Source organism: Capricornis sumatraensis, chromosome 1, assembly GCF_032405125.1.
Source record: "Capricornis sumatraensis isolate serow.1 chromosome 1, serow.2, whole genome shotgun sequence".
NCBI classification, from domain to species: Eukaryota; Metazoa; Chordata; class Mammalia; order Artiodactyla; family Bovidae; genus Capricornis; species Capricornis sumatraensis.
This window is the reverse complement of record NC_091069.1, coordinates 250,028,555-250,052,111: the sequence shown is the minus strand read 5'-3', so window position 1 is coordinate 250,052,111 and position 23,557 is coordinate 250,028,555. Positions and strand designations below refer to the sequence as shown.

The following is a 23,557-nucleotide window of genomic DNA, read 5'->3' as shown; positions in this document are numbered from 1 at the left end:
TTCATGTGTCAAAGCTCTTCATAACTCCATTTGCAACAATACAGACTTCTGAGAAAAATACATGTCAGTATACAGTCACCATAAAAGAAGCAGAGTGTTTCCCAAATGTCAAAAGTGCAGTCTGAAACTACCAAAGCTTTAAACTGCTCTCGTATTTTTGCAACAAACTGCATTATCCAAAAAAGAGAACTGTCTGGTGAAAAAGAACAGGTTTCTATTTGCACAGCATAAACAGTGGTAACCACCCATCCTTCAATTTTTTTAAAAGACATCTCAAGAAAACTTTTTAAAACAACTTTTGAATTTATTGTCGGCTGCGCGGGGTCTTTGCTGCTTTCGTGGGCTCTCTCTAGCTGCAGCGAATGGGGGCTACCCCCCGTTGCAGGGCCTGGGCTCCAGGCACGCAGGCTTCAGCAGCTGCGGAGCGTGGGCCCCCGTTGCAGGGCCTGGGCCCCGGGCACGCAGGCTTCAGCAGTTGCGGTGCGTGGGCTCGCAGCTGCTGGGCTCTAGAGCGCAGGCTCAGTGGCTATGGGTCACGGGCTTATTGTTCTGTGGCACGTAGGATCTTCCTGGAACAGGGACCAAACCTACATTGGAAGGCAGATTCTTACCCACTGCATCACCAGGGATGTCCCGTCCTCCAATTTTCCTCAATCCAAGAACAAAGATCCCACAAGCTACACGCATCTAATTGATGGCTATCATAGAGTATGGACACTGTTTAATTATACTTCTAAAAATAAATTAGACTACATACATCTCTTTTGCACACCTCTATTTTCCACCTCTAGTGAGTTGTGTCTCTTTTAAATATCTACAGGTGGATTTTATTCTTTTTGTCTAACCTAAGGAGTCTCCATGATGAATAAACTGAAAACAACCATACTGAATGTTATTATACTTTAACTTGTGGATTTTCTATTTCACGCTAGTTTTTTTCTATCCTTGGTGAGATTAATCAAGTTTTCTTTTTCCTTCCTTTTTCTCTGTTACCTTGAAAGTTTAAGCTTCTATTTCTTTTCTGTTATTATTTACATTTTAATATTTAAATGCATAAACTTTAATTTCCCTTTCAAAAAGTACAGTTAAGTGTCTATCTCTTCTTGAACGGGACAAAGATATTACAGTTTTCTTTCTGCTTTCTTCCACATTCTGAAATTTTATATTTTTAATTTTTAAAAGCATTGACACCATAAAATAGTGAAATATTTGTTATGACTTGCTTTCAGGCAGCTGCTCCCTTCACTCTGTGAATTCAGGGTTCATGTTCCTGACACATGTGTTTTCCTTGGGACACATTCCTTAATTACTTCAGAGACAGCAGTACAGCTTCTGATCATACACATCTGAAGATGTTCCTGTTGACAGCATGTTTCCAGCTATTTCCATGCTGTGGCGGCAGCGAATGTAAGACGGGAGCAGGGCTCTGGAGAGCACGGTGTGGTGGTGTGCAGACACCCCGGGCCCAGCCGGTACCCTGTCTCAAGGCCTGGGGGAGGCTGAGACCGTCTTCCTGCTGCGTGACTGTGAATAATACACAACTCTAGAGTCAAGGTGGGGCTTCTCAGAGCTCAACTCTCAGTCTCCTTAGAACTCAAGTCAAAGCGGGGCTTCCCCTGTGGCTCAGCTGGTAAAGAATCTGCCTGCAATGCGGGAGACCCGGGTTTAATCCCTGGGTTGGGAAGATCCCCTGGAGAAGGGAAAAGCTACTCACTCCAGTATTCTGACCTGGAGAACTCCATGGACTGCATGGGGTCGCAAAGAGTCGGACACAACCAAGAGTCAAGGGACAGCCTTCGAGTCAGGGTGCTCCTCTTCAATGCTCTATCTTAGGCTGCATTTTAATTGCTGTTAGAGACTGCAGACTCGGTTTTTCTTTTCTCCCTGTTTCCTGATGTGGCTTTTTGTTCGCTTGGTTTTGTTTTCATTCTGCTTCACATCCAGCAACCCCCGAAATCTCTGAACTCACTTCTGGGAAAACCTGGACACCGGTTCCTCAAGCAGGGCCGGTCTCTCCACCCGCTCCACAGTCACTTCTGAAATACCTACTACAGAGACATGGAAATCTATGGACTTAGCCTTCACGGCTCAGCTTTCCTCTCGGACCTCCATTTCTGGCTCTCAGCTCTCAACTCCAGAGTTCCCAAGTGCAATCTCCCAATTCATCACTCTGTTCTTCAGCTACACAGAAGTTCAGTGCATGAAGTCAAGTTTCTGCTTCAACTTTGTTTCCCAATATCTAATCAATTACATTTTTGCCAAAGTGAAATATACATACTTTAACATGTCAAACAGTACTAAAGAGCCACACACACACACACACACACACACACACACCCCTCTGCACTTGGTCTTGGTCTTGGCCTTTTCTCCCAAAGTCCTGGGCCCTGTCACCTGTCAGGGACCTGTCTGCTTCTCAGGGTGTCCCCTCTGCAGACACACAGAGGGCTTTCCCTCCCATTCCTCTGTCCATCCTTCTGCTCCCAGAAAGATAACCAGGTCTCCGCTGCTGCCTCCTCTGCCTTCTCTGTCCTTAAACATTTAGGCTTTTCCAGTACTCTTCTCTCAATTAGTTTTCAAGAAGGTGAAGAAAAGAATATGCTTATTAAATCTATGCAGGGTCTCGATTCCATTTTTTCCTCATAAGCCCATTTCTCATTTCTTTTATCTTTCTGAATGTTTGAATAATGTATACTTGTTTGAAATCCTTTCCAGATCACTCCATTTCTTCAGATATTATTAAATTCTTCCATTTGCTGAATTGTTTTCTCTCATTCACAGCACTGGGCCTCCTCAATAGTTGAATAATTTTCCTGTAAGAGAATTCTCCCAGTTCTGTACATTCTTTATATTACATTTTGGTAAATAAATACATTCCTTGCAACACTAAGCAGGCACAAAGATTAGACTAGACTCAACAGAGACCCTGGTAAAGTCATCCAGAATGTTAATTCTTCACGTCAGGAGGGTAAAAACTGGTGGTCAGAAAGGAATAATGTAGCAAGAAACAGAATTACATGAGCATGAATAACAACAGGAAATTTTTCATTCACCTTGGTTAAAATCAGACTGCCAGTATTAACAGGTATTTTAATATTATTAATAAACAGTGTTAACAATCCAAACATTTTCTACAAATAACATCTACCAGAAGTTAGTTTTTCAGTGAAATAATTAAAAGTCAGTTAAGGTAAGGTAAGGTAAGTTGCTCAGTCGTGTCCGACTCTTTGCGACCCCATGGACTGTAGCCTACCAGGTTCCTCCATCCGTGGGATTCTCCAGGCAAGAATACTGGAGTGGGTTGCCATTTCCTTCTCCAGAAGATCTTCCCAACCCAGGGATCGAACCCGGGTCTCCCGCGTTGTAGGCAGACGCTTTACCATCTGAGCCACCAGGGAAGTCAAAAGTCAGTTATTTCCTCAGAACAAGTCATTAGAGGAACAATTACAAACAACAGGGCCAACGGGAGGACTGATCTGATGGCACTCCTAATTTTAAAGACCATCCTCTGTCCAGTTTCTCATCCTTAAGAGAAGAGCCCAGGCACTCAGGGTGACAAAGCCCTGGTTAAGACGCAGAGGCACCAGCTCTACTGAGGAATATGGGTGCACATCTCCTTAACAGAATGCCACCAGGAGTCAGAAGTCACCTCTATACAAGGGGCCTGCGGCTCCAAAGACGTGTCCCATTTCTATCATCCTAGGTCTTGTTCAGAAAACAAGCCTTAAAACAGGCTCACAGATTACGGGGCCTTCTTCTCAGTCTCCTTAGAACTCAGGCTCTCACTTTGACTGCTTCACTCACTCACACAAACGCCTACAAAACAAGGAGGGAGATGCCATACCTCCTCCATTCCATTGGTTCTCTTGGAAGCTGCTGGGAAAGTGTCGGGTAAATGGAGGTAAATAAATTCTGATCTCCAGCACCTACAACAGGAATGAACAACTGTTAGGTAAATATAGGGAAAATGGGCTCTAAAACGTATTAATTGGTATTTTTAGACAATTTAATAATTTAGCAAAATGACATCACAAAACAGGTTGTTTTGTATCTTTAAAGAAGTGGTCTCTAGAAAAGCCAGCACTTGATCTAACTTCGCCCCCACCTGGCCTCCCTGAGGAGATAAATTCTCCCCAAGAGTAAGAAGAAGAGGAAGAGGTCCGACAGCTAAGGAGGGCGGAGCTGGACCAACCCTGCCCAGCCGTGTACCTGTGTCGGCTCCTACAGCCACTTCTTCAACTTGGGTAAAACAGCCATGAAACTCCAGGCAGAAAAGGAAGCCAGGACAAGTGGATGTGAGTTTCTTCACCAAATTACAGCAGGCGCCAAGACACACAGGCTGCTCTCTGGTACCCAGGACACCAAACACACCTGCTCTCACTCGTTCTCATGGGAGCCCTGGAAGCAGATCCGACCACACACCGAGGAGAGAGCTGCAAGGGCCCGGCGCTCAGAGTGCACAGCTTGCTGGTGGCAGAGACCAGCAAGGAACTCGGGAGTCTCTGACTTCACAGCTCAGCTGTTAACTCAGCTCTTTCATCCCAGCCTTAACAGAACTGGAAAATCCACTTGGCTCTCCTAAAATGACAGTACAGCCACATCCTGCTTCAGCCTAGAAAGAGCCTTTCAATACCAGTGGCTCCGTCTCACACTCAGGAACCTCTACCGTTACGCGAAACCTTTTTCCAAGCTGCATTTATATTGATGGTAAAGAAATCATTGGGAAGTGATGTGGGCCACTGACATACTTACCTATTTTGCTACCACAAGCCTAAAAAAAAAAGAAAACAAAAACAAGACAAACAAAACGGAACCTTTCCCAAACCACATAACAATGTCAAGTCACTACAGAGAGGAATGATGTTTTTGGGCAACTGAGCTGATCCTCAGAGAAGCAGTGAGGCATGGGGACTGGACACAGATGCTGGAAGGTTGACCACCTGGGTCCCTTCTGAGCTCCACCACCTACTAGCCGAATACGCTTGGGAAGACCATGTATCCTTTCTGTGCCTCAGGGACCATCTGTGAAATGGGAAAATAAGAATAGCTTCCAACAGGGCTATTGTGAGACTGAGTCAACACAATAACCTTGAACAAGGCCCAACACAAAGTAAATCGTTAATAAGGGTTACTATTAATAATTTATTGTTACCATAAAAACAGCTTTTAGGTTTTAACTCATCAGTTTTTATTGCATTCATGTCTTTGGTAATTGTCTTAGAAATCATTACAGTAAGAAAACCTTTAGTTAGCTTCTAATTTCTTATCTTTGAGTGCCAACTCCTGCTGCCTCTTGAAAAGGTTCTAGAATTAACATATTAAAAAAAAAATCACTACTCTCTGCTAAAAAGAAATTAGGGCAACCACAGGGAAGCTTTCTTCTCTTTCACTTGGTTTTTTATATATATGCTCCTTGCAATAAAGTCTCACATAAAGGTACAAGTAACCTCTGCAACAGGGTAAACAAATGAAGTGCCTCCTACACACCCCCTTCTCAAGTGTCTCCCACAGGAAATCCTGTTATACAAGATAAAACTTGTCCAACTGGAGGCTGTAAAGTACCAATTTTTCTTACATTCAATCATGAAATAAACCTTTAATCTGTGTCCTAAATTTAATTTTAAAAGATTACAGGTCAATTAACCCATCTGTCAAGGGCAGAGACATCCTCTGATAATAACTGGGCACTGAACATGTGACCATTTGATCTCAGCCCCTGTTAAGGAGCTGAACTGTGTCCCAGCAAAACTCATACACTGAAACCCTAACCCCTCAGCACCTCTGTTATGTGACTGTATCTGAAAGAGATGATTAGGTGAGAACAAGGGCTTTTGAATGGGCCCTGATTAAATCCCTTCAGAAAGAAAGTGAAGTCGCTCAGTCATGTCTGACTCTTTGCAACCCCATGGACTGTAGCCTACCAGGCTCCTCCATCCACGGAATTTTCCAGGCAAGAGTACTGGAGTGGGTTGCCATTTCCTTCTCCAGGGGATCTTCCCGACCCAGGGATCGAACCCGGGTCTCCCACATTGCAGCCAGACACTTTACCATCTGAACCAACAGGGAAGTCGATTAAATCCCTCAGGCATCCTTACAAGAGAAGATGTGGACACACGGTCATGGGGGCAGGAAGGACCACGTGAGGATGCAGCAAGAAGACATGGCCCCCGACAAGCCCCCAAATGAGGCCTCACGGCCAGCCCTGCCGACACCCTGACCTCGCCTCCAGCCTCCAGACAGCGAGGAATAAAGCTCTGCTGTTTCAGCTCCCCCACCCCCAGCCTGGAGGGTTACCCCGAGCACCCGAGCAAACTGACACAGCACCTGCTTTTCATTCCTACCCACTGAAACCCTATGCTGACTGCACGTGAAGAAAAGCCACCATGATTTTCTCAGAATACACGGCTATTATTAATGATAATACTCGCAAGTTTTTATACTGAGTATTATGGAAAACAGAGGGAAGTATCTTTGAAAATGAGCTAGAAAGAGCCATATAAGACAGACAGGAAAGAGCTTATATGTAAAACCTCAGAAGAATAAAATCTCCATTCACTTGACAGGTAATTAAATTAACAATGTGTATTAATACTTTGTAGTGCCCCAAAACAGCCCAACCAGTTAGTAGAAAAGCCACTGGAGTGCTGAGGCCTGAACTGTAAGAGCAACTTCGTTTTGATCCCCTGGGCTGCACAGGGGCATGAGAACAGGGGCTCAGCTGTCAGAATACAGCCACTAGAAGCAAAAATGAGGCTTAAGACAACGTGTTGAGAGAACTTTGTTGAGAAAACTACTGTGTTTATTTTTCTTTCTCAAGAGGGCTACTAAGATTCACTTGGACTCCCCTGGTGGGCCAGTAGTTAAGAATCCGCTTCCAATGCAGGAGACACAGGTGTGATCCCTGGTTATGGAACTATGATCCCACACACATGCTGCGAGGTAACTAAGCCCCATGTTCCACAACAGGAGATGTCTGAGAGAAAGGCAGGCAGAACCCTGGGTTCCTGACTACCTACGCCTCTCTTCTGTCTACCATTTGTGATCAGACTCTGGTCCACACACTCAGATATCTGAGGCAGACCTTCACTATTTTCTGAATTAGGACTGCATTCTCTGAGATTTTTAGAAGCATATATTTATGTATTAGTCACATAATTTTAAACTTTTTATTTTAAAAGCAGGTAAGAACTAATTAAATATGGCCAGTGTGTGTGTGGTGGTGAGGGGGAGGTGGTTTTAAAAACAGATGATTTCAGTGACTTAAGTATATATGGGTCACATTTCAATAAACTCAGCTGAACATTTTCTTAAAATTTTAAAAACAGAAGGACTTGGGAACTCAATTATAAAATAGTTGACTTTCACCAGCATTGAAAAGACACTGACACATGTCCAACAGAATGCAAGTAAATACAGACAAAGATGTGTCGTTTTGATTTTCACGTGCTAGCAAGGTAACGCTCAAAATCCTTCAAGCTAGGCTTCAACAGCACCAGATGTACAAGCTGGATTTAGAAAAGGCAGAGGAACCAGAGATCCAATTGCCAGCATCCACTGGATCACAGAAAAAGGAAGGGAAAAAGAAAAAAGAAAAAGCAAGGGAATTCCAAAAACATATCTACTTCTGCTTCACTGACTAAGCTAAAGCCTTTTTGACTGTGTGGATCACAACAAACTGTGGGAAATTCTTAAAGAGATAGGAATACCAAATAGGAGACTTATCTGTCTCCTGAGAAACATGTATACAGGACAAAAAGCAACAAGTAGAACCAGACATGGAACAATGAACTGGTTCAAAACTGGGAAAGGAGTATGTCAAGGCTGTATACTGTCATCCTGTTTGTTTAATTTATATGCAGAGTACATCATGCATGAATGCATCATTCATGGATGAAGCATTAGCTGGAGTCAAAACTGGGAAAGGAGTACATCAGGGAGAAATATCAACAACCTCAGGTATGTGGATGATACCACTATAACGGCAGAAAGTGAAGACCTCAAGAGCCTCTTGATGAGGGTGAAAGAGGACAAGGAAAACACTGGCTTAAAGCTCAACATTAAAAAAACTATGATCACGGCATCCAGTCCCATCACTTCATGGCAAACAGATGGGGAAAAGTGAAAACAGTGGCAGCTTTTCTCTTTTGGGCTCCAGAATCAATGTGGACAGTGACTGCAGCCATGAAATCAAAAGACACTTCCTCCCTGGAAGAAAAGTGAAAGTGAAAGTCGCTCAGTGGTATCCAACTCTTTGTGACCCCATGGACTATACAGTCCATGAACTCTCCAGGCCAGAATACTGGAGTGGGTAGCCTTTCCCTTCTCCAGAGGATCTTCCCAACCCAGGGATTGAACCCAGGTCTCCCACATTGCAGGCCGATTCTTTACCAGGTGAGCCACAATGGAAGCCCAAGAATATCTGAGTGAATACTGGAAGAAAAGCTATGACAAACCTAGACAGTGTATTAAAAAGCAGAGATATCACTTTGCCGATAAAGGTCTGTGTAGTCAAAGCTATGGTCTTTCCAATAATCATGTAGAGATGTGGGAGTTGAACCATAAAGAAGGCTGAGTGCTGAAGAATTAATGCTTTCGAACTGTGATGCCGGAGAAGACTCCCGAGAGTCCCCTGGACTCTCCTGGACAGCAAGAAGATCAAACCGGTAAATTCTAAAGGAAATCAATCCTAATATTCGTTGGAAGGACTGATGCTGAAGCTGAAGCTCCAATACTTTCGCCACCTGATGCAAAGAGCCGACTCACTGGAAAAGACCCTGACGCTGGGAAATATTGAGGGCAGGAGAAGAAGGGAGGCAGAGGATGAGATGGTTGGATGGCATCACTGACTCAATGGACATGAGTTTGAGCAAGCTCTGGGAGATGGTGAAGGACAGGCAAGCCTGGTGTCCCTGGGGTCGCAAAGAGTTGTAAACAACCTAGCGAATGAACAACAAAAAGAGACAGTAAGAAATTGGCTATTTTTGAAACAACTCTAATTTTCAAAGAAGTCAATTATAACTAAAAATAGAAACCTGTAGGCCAGACAGTCTTTTAGACCCAATACACCATCACTAAGATCAGAGTCTAAGCAGAGCCAAGTAACATGTCCAGACCAAGCCCAGGAGGGCACAGCAGACCCGCCCAGCCGCACTCAGGGCCACTCACAGCTGAGGTCAGTCACACAGCATCAGCTGCACCCTCCAGCAACATAAGCAGCAATGGAAACTTTCACTTTCAATCATTTTTCTGCACAAAACTTTTAGGATCCACTAGAACTGCAATGTCACAAGGTTATTTAGTGTCAAAACATTTTAAAATCCTGATTTTCAGTTAACAGTCAACTGCGACCAGAACAAAATCAGTCTTATGCTGATACTTAAAGAGCAGAGGCTGAGTCCAGGGTCCTGTTCTGCATGAAAGAGCCTCCAGCAGAGGAAAGGCACATGAAGCTCAACCCTGCGGGAATCAACATCCAACCAAACCATGTGAACTGGCTCCGTATGGGGTGGAGGTTAGAGAGAGATTCCCATCTGCATCTCAGCAACACTGCATGTCTAGACTAGGCTAACATAAAGGCACCTGTTCTCTTAATTGAGAAGAAAATATTTGTATCTCTGTTCAAAAAGCTATACGTTTGTTGTTGCTAATATAGCTGCAATATTTATGGTTATCCACTCCAGTGTTCTTGCCTGGAAAATCCCAGGGACGGGGGAGCCTGGTGGGCTCCCATCTATGGGGTCACACAGAGTCGGACACGACTGAAGTGACTTAGCAGCAGCAGCAATATGCAGTATTTATGTATATGTAATATTTATGCAATCATTTTTTTTTAATTTTAAGATTTGATGATGACATAAGACTGCATTTAGCACTAAGCCATCTACAGAAAGGGCAGCGCAAATGAACAAACGTGGTGCGAGTGCTCCAAAGCTACCAGTCATGCCTCATGGGGAACAAAAGGTTAAACAGAAGAGCCACCTATTTGTTGGGAAGGACACAGGGCTTTCATACTTATAGAATCAGACATGTGTCAAGGGCATTCAGAAATTGACAGAATCGTCCTGCTCCCCTGGGGCCTGTGAACATGTTACATTACACAGTAAGGAAGAATCAAGGTTGCAGATGGATTAAAGCTGCTAGTCAGCTGACCTTAAAATAAAGAGATGATCCTGGCTTATCCGGACAGGCCCACTGTGCTCCCAAGGGTCCTTACATGGGGAAGTGCCACAAGCACAGAGATGGCATCACGAGAAAGACCGAACTGGGGCCCAGAGAGAGAGTCAAGGGAGCAGGCGCCTCCAGCTGCTGGAAAGGGGATTCTCCCCTGGAGCCCTCAGAAGAAGCAGCCCTACCCACATCTCAGTCCAGAGAGAACCATGTCAGAATTCTGAATTCCATGACTCTGAGAAAATACCTCTGTGTTACTTTTAGGCACAAAGTCTACGTAATTTTTTACAACAGTCACAAGAAACTGACACAACCATGAAAAGTGAAGTCATGGGACTGATTTAAAGCAAAGAAGGAAAAGCATTTGAGTTGCCATTCCCCGTCCCTCCCCCCAATCTATGTACTACTCCCAATCTGATGATCCGGGAGGACTTGCTATTAGCACTAGAGGGTTTGGCCCCAGGTGAGAACTAGCTGACAGAAGTCAGAGGAGGGACCACTCGTTTACTGCGCAGTTGCTCACGCACTGTAAGCACGCTGCTCAGTCCCCCGGAGTCCTCCCAGCAGCCCGAGGGCCACCCCACACAGGGAAGCCCGGGCACCCACGGCTCCCCACCCAGGTGAGTCAAGCAGCTCGTCAGCGTAAAGCTGCCCACTCTGGACTCAACATTATGCACTGCTGCTGCAAGACGCTTCTCTCATTTTATTGTTTCCTGGGCTTCCTGGGTGGTTCACTGGTAAAGAATCAGCCTGCAATGCAGGAGATGTGGGCTTGATCCCTGGGTTGGGAGGATCCCCTGGAGAAGGAAATGGCAACCCACTCCAGTGTTCTTAAATCACAACCCGGCCCATCCTGCCATCTCAGCACTGGCTTTCCTGACAGGTCTGGTCACCAGCTTCCGCAGCCTGCCGGTGACAGACACCTGCTCACTCTCCCCGAGCAGCTTCCCTTGCTCCTACACCCAGTTACGCAGCCAGCACCACCCTACCCGCAGGCGTGGCCAAAGGGATGAAGTGCACTGAAGGTTAACCGAGTTCCAGGCTGGGAGTTTGCAGAAAAGAAACTACAGCCGACGAAGAGGCCGCCCGAGACAGAAAGTCCCAAAGTCTCCCTTTTTAAAGAAGAAAGACAAGATAGTAATGACCTTCTCTAGCACTCAGAGACCACATTAGACCCCAAACCCAGGAATTTACCAGAAAAAGAAAGACTGGATAAGTGCATCTATATATAAGAAGACCCGAGAATCAGCCTTTGAAAGTTTACGTATTTTTAAAATACAGGGAATGCAGTCAAGCTGCAGCCGTTTGAATCACGGCATTTGCGATTCAGGAGGACATCTTGCTCGCTCCAGGCACACCTGGACCGGAGGCTTCTCCCAAACCGCTCTTTCCCTGGATTTCCCTCACCTCCTCAAAAGTCCGTTCGAAGATCACTCACTTTCTCAATGGGGTCTCACTATCATTTTCAAAAGCAGCACCGTTTTGAAGGGGGATTTAAACTAGCAAAACTGTGTTTACCACAGCCCCAGCAATCCTCACAGTGATAGACCCCAAAAGATACATGGGGAAAATACATTTGATTGCAAGACTGTGTCAAACAGCAAAAGATGAAACCATTCAAATTCCACTGATGGAGGGCCAGAGTGAACCATGGCATGCCGACATGACAGGGCTCTAGGGACTGTAAACAGGAGAGTAACCACCTCTACACTCTCTTCTCCCAGAAATCTTTGGGGAAAGCAAAGTCGGGAAAGTGTGTGCAGCCTGCGATCTCTTATCTAAGAAAGGGGAATACTAATAACAACATGTATGACTGTTTCCTACAGGAGACGCTTCAGGTCAGGGAGGGGCAGGGCAGAGAGGACAAGGCTACACACGCGATTGCTGCACTGCTGGTGGCAGTCACAGGCCTATCAGAGGCTGTGTAAGGTGACTGAGGAGGGCCCGGGACCCACAGCACCCGGATCACCTGGGCATCTGCGAGAGGGCCTCACTCCCAGCCCCCACCCCATCCTGCTCCATCAGAAACTCTGGCCCTCCACGAGCACTCCACGGGACTCTGATCCTGTCTGAGGACCTTGTTCTATCATCCCCAAGCATGCTTGAAACTGGAAGAAAAAATACACGAGAGAGAGAGAGAGCGCAGGGAGAAAGCACATACAGAGGACAGAGCAGTTAAATAAAGCCCTAAAGTCCTGAATTTGAACTGAAAAGATCAGAGTGAATTTAGAGCCCAGCTCTTCCCCCTATAAAGGCCCAGCAGCACCTAGAAGCCCAAGCACACAGACTGGGATCTCCAAATACCACCTCCCACCAGAAGGAATCGGGGCTCCCTGAAGAAGGGCTGATTCCAGGGCCAGAGCAGGAAATGCACAAAGTGAGTCTGGAACATCATGTCACACCAGAGAGCAAAGAAACTAAAGATTCCTACAAGGATTCCTACACCTCAGAAGCCAGCTGGCAAAGAGACACAAGGCACACCCTAGACTCTTCAACAAGCGATAAGGAACCACGGAGGGTGAAAGGGAGACTAAGATTTCGAGACAGAATGAAAACATCAATCTAAAAACCTATCGACACTGAATAATTTAAAGAATTTTTTGAAAAAAGACATTTCAGACACACTGGAAATGTAAACACTCAATATTCGATACTAAGGAATTGTATTTTTAGACGTGATAAAGATTTTGCGGTCATATTTTTTAAAGTCCTTATCTTTCAGGGCTACAGGCCGTCTTAGCTCAGGCTGCCATGACAGAATACCCCAGGTGGAGTGGCTTAAACAATACATACAACCGTTTCCCTCCTCGTTCTGGAGGCTGAAGACCAAGGTGCCTCCTTGTGGCTTCCCAGGGAGGGCTCCCCCCTTGCTGACTTGCTCTCCCAGCCTCTCCTCCTCTTATGAGGCCGATGACGAGGTCACCACCCATGTGATCCAAGCCAATCCTAATTATCTCCCAGAAGGTCCCGTCTGCAAATACGACCACATTAGTGGTCTGGGCTTCAGTGTAGGAATTTGGGTGGGGCATACAAATCTGCAGTCCACAACACATACACGTACTGATAAATGTTCCATGCCTGAGATTTGCTTCAAAATAACAACAGGACTGGAAGGAATGGGCAGGGGTATAAAAAAGCAAGACTGTCCACTTTGTTGTTGAAACTGAGTGACAGACTTGAAGGGGTTCTTCATACTAGTTTTTTTTTAATACAAGTTTTCAAGCTTCTATAATAAAACGTTTGAGATGTTAACAATTCTCTCATTTCTCTTACCCGTTTCTCTTTCTCCTTTCTTCCTAGCATACATTACCTATTACATGATATCATTTATCCTGTATGCACACAATCTACGCTCTCGCTGGAACATAAGCTCTAAGACGGCCAGGAACAGATGCTGAGGACGTGCTCTGATGGTGAATCCAGGGCCTAGTTCTACACTAAACAACACAGGGCCCCCAAAGGCCAGGATATCCTACAGCAGATGGAGTGATGGCACTGGCTGTCAAGTTCTCAGAAGATGAATTTAATTTTAGAATCAGTAAGATTACACTAAAAACTGCCAGTACGGCTAGCCTACTCAGTTCTTCAACTGCTGAACTAAAGAAAGTGATGTTTCGATTCTACTTAGCTCTATGACTAAGGCTTTCTCTCAGGGATAACTTAAGAGACAATCCCCTTTCTGTGTGGGCAGACGGAGTCTGATTCCCCCACCACTTGGCAAGGTTGCGGTGGACGAGGAGTCGGCCACCTTGGGCCTGGTCCTCGTTGCATCACTAAATACTGAGGGGCCTTGGTCAGGCACAGAAACTGGCCCTCAGGTCTTCAGCCTCAAAATGACCTACCTGCTGGCCCTTCCCGCTGTTCACCTCAGTGCTTAAGGAACTTTCAAGCTGACCTAGCCAGACTAAGAGTGCCTACACATGGTGAGCTGTGAATGTAGTAAAAATTGTTACCACAGGCGTTACTGTTAGTTCTAAGACTCTACCTAAAATTGCAGCTCTGAAATGTATGCAACTACGTCTAAACACTAAACAGATCTGTTGAAAAAAGGAAAAATTTCCAAACACGTGACATGACACTCCCTGGTGAAAGCAAGGTATAAGCCTGTTGTAGTTTCTTCATAATTTTTCTGTTCACTGTTTTTAAAAAATAATTTACTGATGCAGTCATTCATGTATTTTATTTCTGGCTGTGCTGGGTCTTCGCTGTTGCACAGGTTTTTCTCCCATGGCGGAGAGGGGGCTTCTCATCGTGGGGGCTCCTCTCGTGGTGGAGCACAGGCTCCAGGGGGCACGGGCTTCCGCAGCGGAGGCACGTGGCTCAGCAGGTGCAGCTCGCGGGCTCTAGGGCACAGGCTCAGAAGTTGTGGCACACGGGCTCAGCTGCTTCATGGCCTATGGGATCTTCCTGGATTAGGGACTGAACCCATGTCTCTTGCATTGGCAGGCAGATTCTTAACCTCTGAGCCAACAGGGAAGCCCTCCCTGCTCACTTCTTTAAAATATTTGGCAAATGAGGGCCTAAAACAACATTGAGGAATGAAACATCATGTAACATGTGTGCAGGAAGCCAAATAAAAACATTTATTTTCTTGGGGGGAAAAAAAGGAAAGAGAGATTCTATAACAGGTTCATCTTTTCTTAAGAGATCATCCCACCTTGAGTCAACATCTCAAGCCCAAAATTCCAGATACCATGGACTTGCTCAGGGGTCAGGAGCACAGTAAGGACATGCCTCTAGACGGAGAAAGTGCTATAAAACCAAAGACACATGAGGGATGCTGCCAACATGCACCTGGATGCCAGTGCAGACGCCATAATCAAGGAGCTGACCAGCACCCCTAGACGGTTTGTCCACATCCTGACCCCCCGCCCCAGGGCCTGGGAATGAACCTTATTTGAAAAAAGGGGTCTTTATAGATATGAGTAAGTTCAAGCTCTCAAATAAGATCATTCCGTATCATATACAGATGGGCCCTACATCCAATGACAAGAGGTCACTTGTCAGGTCAGATAAGAGGCAGAAGGGAAAACACAGGGAGAGAGAAGGCCATGTGAAGACAGGGCAGAGACTGGAGTGATGTACCTACAAGTCAAGGAACAGCAAGGATTTCCGGGTGCTGGAAAGAGGCGAGAAAGGACCACCTCCATCCCCAAGGCCTCAGAAGAAGCACAGCCTTGCTGACACTTTGAGTTTCAACTTCCAGTCTCCAGAACTGTGAGAAAATAAATTTCAGTTGTTTTAAGCCACTCAGTTTCTGATAATTTGTTACAGCTATCCTAGAAAACTAATACATGTGGTGTAAAATACAAAAATCAAACGCACATCTTCCCTAGTGCTCTTCCAGTCCATCTTTTAGATATGTTTTTGGCCACACCACTTATATGTTGAAATAAACACAGATGAACAAGAAATTCTCAAGAGGTACAAGCATGAAGAACCACATAAAAAGAACCTTACTAATCATCAGGTGTATGACACCAAAACTATGATAGAAGATGGCCTTGGGCTGGTCAAAGAGTTCTTAGATACGATATTAAAAGTATAAGAGAAAAAAATGGGTAACTGGACTTAAAACATTTAAAATGTTTGCACTTCTGAAGACAGATTAACTAAAAGACAACCAAAGAATAGGAGAAAATATCTGCAAATCACATATCTGATAAAGGAGTCCACACACTGGAATACTAGACAGCAAGAAAAGGAGGGGCCAACTGTAGTTGGTGCAACACGAACGAACCTCAGAAACACTGCAGAGCGAGAGAAGCCAGATAGAAGACTGCACGCTACACGACTCACTTCTGTGCGACGTCTAGAAAACGCCAGTCTATAGAGACAGAAAGCAGATCAGTGGTGCCTACGCCTAGGGGCAGAGATTAACTGCTAACAAGCTCTTGGGGTGATGGAAATGTTCTAGAACTGAACTATGGTGACGGCTGCACAACTGTAAACGTTTACTAACCGTCTGAAAAGTGTACACGTACAACGGATATTCATTTTATAATATGTAGACTAAAGCTCAATAAAGCTGCTCAGAAAAAGAAAAAACAAAAAACTATAACCTGTCCACTAGACTGGCAAAAATTAAAAAGATATCTCCAACGCAATAGGGCAGAGTATAACTCGGAGGGCAGCTTTTTCACAAGGCGATTCGGGCTCTCCCCTTCTGACCCAACAATTATACTTCTAGATTCCATTCTTCATAATGAAAATGTATTCCTGCTTTATTTATATACTTTTAAGGTTAAAGTTTCATTTCTAAAAGTTACAGCTATATCTTTTTCAAAGGCTTCACCCAAATGCCAGGTTGACAGTCCCTCAATCCTAAATGCTCCAGAGCAGAAGCTGAACCACAGACCTGAGAATGCTTCGGTTTGTTCATACATTTGTCCTGACTTGAAGCAAAGAAACCATATCTGAACACAACTCAGAAGGACTATTTCCAACATTATGGGCCATGGAACTTTTCTTCTACTGGGTTAATATGTATTTCCTCAATTCAAAAACCCCAAAGAGAAAATGCTCCGGCACCAAAACACAAAGAGCCACCTAAGTGCATAGCAGTTTACCTGAAACCAAGTCTCAGCGGCCAGGACTCAAACTCTCCAAACATTTTCCTACAAAGCTATCTAATCTTGACAAAGACATGTATTTAAAGAAAGTAACTACACCATTAAAAGCTCCTACCTTACATATAACACAGTTCCCCCTTTAGAGTAATGTTTACTCACTTATTAATTTCCTCTACAAATATTTACTGAGCACCAACTATGTGCCCAGCACCATCCAGGTGCCACAAATACAGCAGTGAACACAGCAGATGAAGTTCTGAACCTCACATTCTATTCCAGGGCAGGCTGGGTTGTGGTGGAGAGCAACAACCACAGGAAAAAAAAAAATTTGTCAGGGTGCTGAGCCAGAAGACTGAGCAAAGTCCAAGAGATGCCAAAGGCTCACAGGCCTGGGAGGTGGCACATGAGCAGCCCCAGTGAGAACGGGAAACACCGAGGGGATCAGGAGAGCGACAGGACAGGGGCTGCTGCGCCGTGTGGTGTGTGAGGCCCGGCCAGGAGGCCAGCTGGGAGTGGAGATGGGGGACGTGGACAGAGGGTCTCAGAGCCCACAGGAAGCCCTGAGAATACTATCCTGAGAAGGTGGGTGGCCCCTGGAGAGGCGGAAGCCAAGGAATTATGTGCCAACTTCTCTCTTGGAGGGACTGCCCCCAACCCCAGAGAGAATCAGCTTCAAGGGTAAGGCCAGAAATGAGCCGGGCAGCTGGAAGGCTGCAGGGGTCCCACGGAGAGGTGAAGGGGGCCGGGGTTTGGGGGAGCAGCAGTGAAGGCAGAGAAAAGGGGCTGAATCCTAGATCAATTTCAAAGATAAAATGGTATTTGCTAGTAGACAATGTTGGCTATGAGGGAAAGAGAGAAGTCAGAATGACTCCAAGGTCATCAATTTTAAATTTAAAAACCAAGTATTCTCAAAGAGCAAAATACTGCGAATACACTTAAAAGTCACATTAAGCACAGTCCCACCGGGACGACCTGATTGAAAGTGGGGAATGAGGGGAGTAAAGGCAGAAGGGAAGGTGAGGTGAAGGAAGGGGTGACAGGGAGGATCTGTGGGGGCCCGTGTCCGTCATCCAGACCCCCCAGGCCAGGGCAGAGGGAGGGAGGGCCATCAGGGAGCCCTGGGGGACAAGGCACCAGCACGCCGTCAACTGGCAAAAATCTGTTTTTAGACAAGAAATTCTCAGGTAAGTCACTTGCCTTTTCAAGTAAAGGTGACCAAGGCCCTTCCTACCTCTCGCGTGGACCAGCCAACTAGCTGTCTGCTCCCCTCCAGCCCAAGACTGCCTCCTGCATGGTGTGTGCCATGTTTATTTCAAAGAGCTTAAAAAAACTCAGACCCTGAGTCTTATTGCACAAACCAAACTTCACTGGAAACTCTTCAGGAACACATCTTACAAATCAAGCCCATGAGCTGAAGTTCAAATGGAAAAGGAAGTTTTTCGCATCTAAATGACTGATTCAGATCCACCCTAGAGTTGGGCTAACATACTAGTAACATCGGTTCCCCAGGTGCCCCAGGGACCGCAGCAAACCCACAGAGGCCCAAAGGATGTCCCAAATCTACAAGGGGAACAGCAGTACCAAGCCATCCCAGGCCCCAGGAGAGTCAGTTTCAGTACTACATCAGCTGTATTTCTTTCAGTGACATCATTATCATCACAAAACAGGGTAGCTGTTGTGATGAAAGGCAAATACCACCCCACCCCCACCCCAAGTAAAGCGAGCCACTGTGTCCAATCTGATCCCCTGGTTACAGAGGTTGTGCAGTGCCCAACAGGTGCAACCATCCCAATAGTATGCTACTGTGGTTATCTAAGAAAGAAGTAAAAACTTTTCTTCCAATTTATGTGTATTTTTTTTCAAATAACTTCTGTTAAGACATAATACTTAATAAAATTACTTGAATCTACTTAATAAATGGAATTACTAAGTGCTCTTCTGAGTCTAGAAGTGCCATGAAAACACCACTGAAGACACCAAAGCCACCATGGAGAGAGAAACTGAGGAATCTCTGCTGAGAAGCTAACATTTTTTGCACATTCGTCATTCTTCTGAGTACTTTACACATACTCATTCAAGCCCCTATCAACTCTCTGTGACTGGCACCGTCCCTGACCCTGGGTCACAGGTGAGGAAGTCATCACACAATAAACCGTGCCTGCTTTTACCTGCGCACAGATGGCAGCGCCTTCTAAAGCCAGGGAGCACAGGCAGTAACTCCTCCAACCATGGCCCAAGGAACTGCGGTCTCCTGAGGAGACACATTCCCCCCTCTTCTCAACTGTTACTTCTCTGCTGACTTAAGAATGCACTGTGGACCAAGACCTGCATTTAAGTGTATCAGTTTAAAAAGAGGACATTTTAAGTTACTTTTCCAACAGTGAAACTGAGAGTGGTTAAATCACAAACGCCACACTTTTATGCTTGGTAGAAAATCACAACCGTGCGAATTTAAAACCTTTAACCCACAGGGAGAGAAAAACAAACTCCAGCCAGGTACAAAGTGTTACAGATCTACTCATTTTTTCATCTTTTCCCCCACTATGAAAATTCATAATGTCATATCCAGAATTCTAAATATAGAGACTGAGAAAAATTAAAGCGGCAACATCCAGTGCAACTGGGTGAGAACAGATCATCATTTGGATGGAACACTGCTATTTTTCAGATACTACACAATCTCTTGTTGATGCTTTCGAACTGTAAGGCTGGAGAAGACTCTTGAGAGTCCCTTGGACCGCAAGGAGAACTAACCAATCAATCCTAACAGAAATGAACCCTGAATATTTATTGGAAGGACTAATGCTGAAGCTGAAGCCCCAGTATTTTGGCCACCTTTTTCAAAGAGTGGACTCACTGGAAAAGAAGGGGGGCAGCACAGGATAAGATGGTTAGATAGCATCACTGACTCAATGGACATGAATCTGAGCAAACTCCAGGAGAAAGTGGAGGACAGGGGAGCCTGTTGTATCACAGTCCATGGAGTCACAGAGTCGGACACAACTGTTCAGTTAGCAACTGAACAACAATTCTGGGTAGGATACCAACAAATCAGTGAAATTACCATAGCTTTGCCTGCTAAACGAGACAGCTGGAAAGGAAACACCTCTTTCCTAACGTATCCTTAGATCAGAAACCCCAGTCTTTATTCCAAAGCAGAGAACTGATCCAGTGGCTGAAAGAAAAAAATCGAAGCTCCAACTTAAATTTAGACTGAATGGATCTGCTGAATTGGTTTCAGTTTCAGGGTACATCTTTCATGATTAGTAAATTATGCTATACATGTTCAAATTGCTACGGACAGGTGATTTATCACCCAATGTCATCACACCAGCAGCACCCCTGAGAGCTCGGAGGACAACCTGGGCATTTCAGACACATCTTCCAACACTGACACGTTTCTGAAACTTCCCAACCCTGGAAGTCTAAGCAAATCCTCGACTAAGGTGGTCACTCTGCACCAGAGGCAGTTGGGCAGTGGCTCTGGAAAATTTTAATTATGAACTGAAAGTTATTAAAACTTCTAGATAGCTTCAGAATATTATTAAAATAATTTAACAAGGTTTTCAAGTAATGATGTATCCTGTTTACTCCTAATCTCTGGGGACTTTCCCCTCTTCTCACAGTTGCAAATAAATAGTTCTTAAATTTATCTGAACCAGTAACATTCTACATTCTTCTCAGAAAGGCTGATGCACAATTCATTCAAAGTAAAATGTTCTAAATTCTATGAAAAAAAAATCTGAAACTGAGTTATCAACTCGGCTGTCATTTTTACAATGAACAAACACAGACTTCCTGAGGGTGCAATGGCTGGAAAAAGTATTAAACAGACTTTTGAAAATTAAAATGCTGCTAAGGAGGCTATGTACACAACAGCCAAGCCTCCAGATGGACTTTTAAAGCAGTTTTTCTGCTACCTTTATCTACACTGCTTAGACTAGGGGCTCCCATCAAACGTGTGCTGCAGAAGGAATGGAACAAAATGAAGAAAATATGACGAAAAACCAGGACAGCAAGTGCTTACTGGAGCTCCAGTCCAGACACACCAAAATGGAATTTCAAGTGTGAACTATGAAGTCAGCTTTTCTAAAAGTTAAAAAAACTTTAAATTTAAAAAGATCTTTTTTATTTTTCAAGCTAACTTTCTCTGAAAGTTTACTGAAGCCGCTAATGAATGAATGGTTGTGCCTTTGAAAACAGAGATACCAGTACAGACAACAGCTTTAAACACCGGAAAAACCTCCACCAGTGTAGCTTTTACAGTAAATCTGTAGGAAAGGAAACTTTCCCAGAGTTGTCTGTCATGTATGTGAAATGAAACTAAACATGTCACACGTATCTCTAACACCATGAGGACAACAATCTCCCCACTGAGTCAATGCTGAACCAAGAGCTTTAGGAACCTTCTCTTCAAATATGTATTTACACAATGCCTACAGAAACACGGCTAGAAAAATGGAAGCTAAAGGCTATGAGGTATAATGAGAGATCTAGATGTCTCCACAAGTAATACTGATCCAGCACTCAGAGCATGGAGGGCACTTAGGGAGAAGTCCCCAGGATCTGGGAGACACTGAACCCGAACACGAGCACCACCCAAGTTTGGCTCCTCTTCCCTCAGGATACAGAAAGCACCTGGGGATTAACTGCAGGGCCTCCAGATGACCACCTGCTCCCTCAGACTGAAGGTGCAGTTCTGAGTAAGACTTTCAGTTGGTAAGTGTCCTGGTGAAAAGGGAAAACCTGGCTGAATTATGCAAGTGTCTAAATTCAGATGTGACAACAATCCATTTTCCTAAGAAAGTTTATCAGCTAAACATAAAGCAAAAAAATCCGACTTTAAATATACAGTTTCTCAGCAATATGACAAGAGGAAACACACAAGGAGAGTATCCATTAATCAGAAAAAAAAGTGAAAAAGAATGAGAGAGAGAAACTTTAACTTTTAAAAGGATCTTCTACCTACAGAACTGTCTAGTATGGCCTAAGCGCCTGCCCCCGGATGTTGCTATAAAAAGAGCGCTTCCTTTCAAAGTATAGAAGACCATCAAAAAAAAATAAACTGACGACAAAAGCACTGTCAAAAGTTAAAACTCCTAACAGCCTGAAATATCTCTGCAAGTCAGCAAAACGTCAGCCAACATTTCAACACTTTCCATAAACTCACTGCTTTTGAAAGTACTGAATTCTGAGGTCACGACTGTAAATATTAGAGGGAATTTTGTAACAGAAAAACAGTTCTTTGTGGGTGCATAAATGTGGCACCAAAAAAAAAAAAAAACTAACTTGACAGCCAAAACGTCGAGACACCGGTCCAGAGCGCTGAGAGCTCGCCGAACCTTTACACGTCATCTGTGAAATGGGTCTCTGCTCTGTGCCGGCGTCGCGGGCGGGGAAGTCCTGGCCCGCGGTCCCAGCCAGGCAGGGCCGGCTGTGCACGGCTCTGCCGGGCGTCCTGCGTCTCAGACCCACCACTTAATACGTTCCTGAAGTGCACACCCCGTCTCCTAACAGCACAGCCGCACGCAAACTTCGTCCACGCTGGTGACCGAGCGCCGGCAGACCCGCTGCGGGGTCGGAAGGAACAGTATGCCCGGAGGAGACAGTCTCCGCCGCGAAGGACGGGCCGCGAGGGGCAAGCTGCCGACCCTGTGGCCGGACGGGGCTCAAGGCGGGGGCCCCTCGGGGCGCACCTCAGTCCGGGCCGCCCCGCCTCCCCGGCGCTATCAACTGCAGCCGAACAACCTGGAGGGCGTCCCCGGTGAGGTCAGAGGTCGCCTCCAGGAGAGCTAGGAGATCGGACCCGGGGAGGTCGGAGGTCGCCCGCGGGGTTAGAGCTCCGCCGCAGCCGCCGCCCCGGCCACACCTCTATTCCAGGAAGTGGCCGGGCCGGAGCGCGGGGCCCAGGAGCCGGCGACCTGGGCCGCGCTACCAGCCACGACCGCCGCCCCCTCCCGCGCCGCCGGGCACTCACAGGTGACGATGGGCTTGTTCTCCATGGTGTAGATCACCGGCGGCAGCGGCTCCTCAGGGGCGTCCATGGGCGTCCGGAGTCACCGGCCCGGCCCCTCGCGCCCCATGGGCAGCCCGAGGCCGCGCCGGGCCAGCTCAAGCCTGAGCGGCGCCGCAGCCGCCACAGCGACGTCCGCCCGGCAGCGCTAAGCAGCTCCAGAGCCGGCCGCCCGCCGCCGCCGCCGCCCGCCGGCCGTATCCACTTCCGGTGCCGGCGCGCGGCGGGTACCGCTTCCGGGGCGCGCTCTTTAAAGGGGAGGCCTTTCCGGCGTGCGGGCATAGCCCTCCAACGGAATGGTGGCTGGGGCTGCGCGAGGATTGGTGGAGCGCTCCTCTGCGCCTGGGGGCCGAAGCACCCATGAGCCGGCCGTGGGCAGTTGTGAGTCCCTCCTGGGCCCCTGCCGTAGAGGCTGGACGGCCGAGAGCCGCCACCCCAAGCCGGCGCCCTCGGGCAGACGGGGCTGGCTTGGAAAGGGCCGCCCAAACTCGCCGCCGTGGAGCGCCCAGGATCATCGCCCCCACCCTGCCCCCACGCCGCGTGCCCGACGGCGAGGACCGACTCAGGGGTCGCTGACAGCCGCTTGCGGACACGGAAGCCACCTGGGGGTCAGTAACACTGACACATGGACCCGGGAGTCACCAAGAACAGCAAGTGGGCATGGGCATCCAGTTTCTCACCGGTGTGGGGCTGTGGCCCATAACCTAGCATTGTTATCTTTACCAAAGACCTGATGCCTGGGGGGGATCAGTTAAGACACCGGGTTAATTCCCACCACTGAGCAAATGGCAGTTACCCCTTGCAA

At 46.3% G+C, this 23,557-nt stretch overlaps 1 protein-coding gene across 1 annotated transcript in view; it reads right to left on the bottom strand.

The window, feature by feature from the left end:
* TRAPPC10 (trafficking protein particle complex subunit 10) overlaps positions 1–22,783 on the bottom strand; it is a 76,813-nt gene extending 54,030 nt beyond the window's left edge. Inside the window, exons 1-2 of the mRNA XM_068970707.1 lie at positions 22,717–22,783; positions 3,845–3,926 (exon numbers count right to left, since the gene is read on the bottom strand). Of these exons, the coding sequence (XP_068826808.1) occupies positions 3,845–3,926; positions 22,717–22,783 (149 nt within the window). The remainder of the gene's footprint in view (positions 1–3,844; positions 3,927–22,716) is intronic.
* Positions 22,784–23,557: the final 774 nt, after the last annotated feature.